The 4,342-nt window shown below is 34.7% G+C and overlaps 1 protein-coding gene across 1 annotated transcript; it reads right to left on the bottom strand.

Moving 5' to 3' along the window:
- Window positions 1-2,195: 2,195 nt before the first annotated feature.
- On the bottom strand, window positions 2,196-3,724 carry LOC131037034 (uncharacterized). Its single transcript, XM_057969069.2, has one exon. The coding sequence runs from the start codon at window positions 3,446-3,448 to the stop codon at window positions 2,489-2,491; it is 960 nt and encodes a 319-aa protein (XP_057825052.1). The 5' UTR covers window positions 3,449-3,724; the 3' UTR covers window positions 2,196-2,488.
- Window positions 3,725-4,342: the final 618 nt, after the last annotated feature.

Below are 4,342 nucleotides of genomic sequence, written 5' to 3'. Positions count from 1 at the left end.
AAGGAGTCGTACAATATTGCAAGAAAGATATATCAATTTTGTATTCACAAACCCATTTATCAATTAAATCATGAATTATATACAGTGATTATGTAGAGTTTTCACATTACTTTTTGAAGATGAAATTTCAGCACTATTCTTATATGCAAATAATATTTTTGAAAAAGAAAGAATGTGAAAACAAATAAACATATTAGAAAAGAGAGTTAATATATGTGGAAATATTTTTTGGTTCTAAAAGTTTACATTTTAAATGAATCAATGTATTATTTAGCAAATAATATTTGTAATATAATATTAGGCTTTTTTCATGAAAAGACCGAGAGCATAACCATACGAAAAATTCCTTCATCTAAAAGCTATATCTTAAACATCTAATTAGGTAAGACCAAAACGAAAACAAATAGAAACTGCTTTGTTTAACTTGAATGTTTCACTTTGATTTTATCTACCTTTTTGATAGCATACTCTTAAGAATTATTGATCTTTCTTGATTTTCTCCTAATTCACACTTAATTCTTGTGTTTATACTCTTCTCATTTTAATGATTCTCACACCCTTAACAATGATAATTATATTTAACAACTTCCATAACACTAAATAATTAACAATAAACCAATGCAATGAAATACAACTATATTAAATACAAACTTTTGGATTGACAAACAATGCATAATATAGTTAGAGATTGGAAGTTACCAAGACCCAACTAAAACTATATGCAATTAATTATAAAACCTTAATAAAGGTGTCAAAGGATGCACATTGTCGTCTGCTTTGTAAGCCCCATTAATACAAATTAAGAATGCAATCAAATTATAGCTGGCCAAAACTAAAGAAGCTCTAGACTCTTCACATAAAACCAGAGCCATCCTTTAAGTCAAATGAAACTCATTGACCACTGTGGGTCACTTCTCCAAGCTATACATTTTGTTTAGAATACTTTTATTATAGATTATATTGTAAAAAATGTTCAGTACATATTGAGTATGAGTTCAAAAATTCAAGTCTTTTTTCTTTTATTCTGTGTTCCACATGGACGTGTCCCCCTTTCTTTTTGGTTGTGTCTCGGAGACGGGGACGTTTTCGGGATGGAGGATGGGGGCGCGACGTCTCCCGCCATCTCGCCACCGCCATCCAAGCGCCGTCGGAGATGAGGAGATGTCTCCGCGTCTCTCAAGGAGACATCGTCTTTGGGAGACGTCTGGGCATCTCCCCGTCCTTCGAGAGAAACCGCACCGATAAAAGTAGGGAAAATTTAACCTCCGAGTCTGATTAGGCTCCATATAACAACATAATTAGCATTGAAGAAATCTTGGTATTTAGATTTAGTATTTCAAATTTCCTATAGTTTCATTTGAAATGTAATTCTTATACTATTATACTGTCATACATATTTTCAAAACTAGTTTTTCAAGTACTATATGTATATGTATAACTATATCAGCACCACCACCCCGCCACCCTCCGGCATCCCCAAACTTAGGCCCTTGGTCCCCCGTCCCAGAAACCCGTCCCCGTGTCCCCCGTCCCTAACGCCGGTGGAACACTGCTTTTATTGGTCTACAAAGTAGTTTGTTTTTTAGTTCAGTAAGTAAAATGGAAATGAATCTTTTTATAGTCCATAATATCAGATAATCTGATTTTAGGTCTATTGATGGTTTATAGTAATATAAGACTATCTTGTATTCTATTCAAGAGGCACCTAACTGTACTACAAATAAGACAGACATATCTTATCCCCTCTAACTCTCATTTTTATAATAATTAATTGATTACTGAATGTAAAGACATTGCATATTTAATTATGAACATAAAAACAATGCAGCAACAGTGATTAATTGCAGTGGCATACAACTATTTAAAGCAATGCACAATGTAATTCCAGATTGAAATTTGCAAAGACCCAACTAAGACCATATCCAAAGAATTAAGAACATTCAATAAAGGTATCAAAGGCTGTACATTGTCATCTGATTTTGTACGCTCTACCTTCATGGTATTGCATGTTACATGACATTTATTCATCTTATAGGATGAATCATAAAATTTCTAAATAACAATTAAGAATGCAATCAAATTGTAGCTGGCCGGGATTAACCAGCTTAAGACTCTTCACTTAAAATTAGAACCATCCTTCAGATCAAATCAAACTTATTGAACAATTTAGGTGACTTCTTCAAGCCATACATACATTTTGCTTTAAGAACAGTAGCCTACTAATTATTATAGATCACATGGTAAGACATGTTCAATACTAAGAGCTCAAAATATTCAAGTCCTCTTCTCTGTTCCATTGGTCCACCATGTTAGTCTCCTCTCCTGCTCTCAATCCAGCAGGGGAGTTTTCCAGACCTCATTTTTCAGAATTTACCATAAGCCTCTATTATTTTTTACATCCTTTTACTACTATGATCTCTATTTTTACAGGTATACATGTGCAGAAATTGTAAATGAAAATATCCCCTGTATATCAAGGCAGGGAACCTTATTTACTGTCCTTGACTGATCCACTTCTATTGCAAAGAAGTCTTCTTCCAAAACAAGAAACCTTGGCTTTGTGATTTTCATCTAATCCTTTATCAGCAGAGAGTTGTGGCTCCTCTTCCTGTGCATGCTGGTTGCTGGGTGTTTTATCCTTGCAACTGCCACCATGGCCCTGGCATTCATATCTGCATCCATGTCTTCTCTGTTTGGGAGTCCTATCTCTTGATCTCTCAGGGCTAGAGTCGCTACTGGATTCCAGAAACATAGCTCTTAGACATCTCCTCTTCACAGGTGGATCAGGTGGAGGAGGTAGTCTGCTTATACTTATTTCTGGAGGCTTAAGATCAATACTTTTCCCTTTCTTTGGACTCTTACCATGATCTTGCTCATGAGACATTTTGGAAAGACCCATATGCACACCTGGATCTCTATTGGGGCAAGAGCTATTGTACATGATAGAGTTGTTGATGCCCTGTACATTGCTGTTTACATAAGTACCCTCCTTACTTTCTGGTTTTGCATTCAATCCATCCTTATTCTGAGCATCCTGATTCAACTTGTATCCTCTATGTATATCTACTAGCCCATTCTCAGACCCAAAATCCATAGTGGCTCCTCTGTTTTCTCCTGCCAATGTGATCACCTTCACCCCTCCCTCACCCTCATCAGCTTTTCTTAGTGAATTCAGCTTTGTAAGCCTGGAAACCAGATCAGAAATATCATCCTGCATTTCTTCCTGAAGAGCCTTCTTGCTCTTGGTTGGTGCTGCTTCACCTGGATTAACATCTCTGATAGGCACCATTCTCATATTTTTGTTATCACTCTCTGCAAACAATCTGGTTACATTTGAAGGGACAGACAATTCCTCCTCTTTTATCTCTGCTGAGTTTCTAGCAGGCTGACTCCTATCTCCTATACTAGACATTGAGGATGGGTTCCTAAAACTACCTTGGGAATACATATTCAAACACCAGCTAAATGCTTTTCTCAGAGGGAAAAATTAACTGTACAATAGAGTTGCTGATGTGCTAAATCTGAATGATCTCTCTTACACTTACAAGTAAAATGAATTCTGTGGGGATTGCATGTTAATTTTTTTTTGCAGTTCTAATTTTATAAATGAGAAGATTCATTGTTTGCTTGAATTCATGGACAATGTCTGACCTTATCCCTAGTCTCCATCCAGCAGCAAAGCATCTTTTGGTGGTGTTTTACAGAACCACAATGAGCAATCAGATTGCTTAAATATGAAGTCATTTTCATTACTGCTCAGAGATGTTCTTTTGTATGAAAAGATGCAGTGGAACATATGACTGCTTAAGTTTGGAATCTATTTTGAACTGGTAAAGGTAAAGAGCAGTACTCACATTTTTCTCAGATTTAACAACATGGTCTTTGGTATGTTCTTAAATGCAAGATATGCCAAGCGATAACTTTTGAGTGGGTATAGAATATGATGTTTACTTCTTTCCTTACATTTTTCCTTGCATATGCTATATGTTCTTACACCTGGGCCTTTGAGAACAATATGCTTTTTTCTTTTATCTGGTGTTAAATGTTACAATCAAATTGATTATTTGTTCAACTATAATCTTTTTAAAGAATGTGACACGGCATAAAGATACGATTTAATTTCTTATACAATTGGTTAACAACTCGAGGACAAATTCAAAATATTATAAATATATTATAAAATAACAAAGATTATATAATTGATAGTTTTTGTTTTGTAAATTTGATTTGTGATCAATCAATTTTTATTCCTTTTGGGAAATAATAAATCATAATTTATTGGTCAAATCAATATTAAAAGAGAGAGCAATTGATTACAACAATGAAAAGCAAATTTGACATA

Source organism: Cryptomeria japonica, chromosome 4 (genome assembly GCF_030272615.1).
Source record: "Cryptomeria japonica chromosome 4, Sugi_1.0, whole genome shotgun sequence".
Lineage (NCBI taxonomy): Eukaryota > Viridiplantae > Streptophyta > Pinopsida > Cupressales > Cupressaceae > Cryptomeria > Cryptomeria japonica.
Note: the sequence above shows the minus strand (reverse complement) of the source record. Positions and strands in the feature narration are given on the sequence as shown.

Bases quoted from the DNA above. Each gene is read 5' to 3' on its own strand.
- LOC131037034 (XM_057969069.2), bottom strand. From the start codon at position 3,448: ATGTATTCCCAAGGTAGTTTTAGGAACCCATCCTCAATGTCTAGTATA.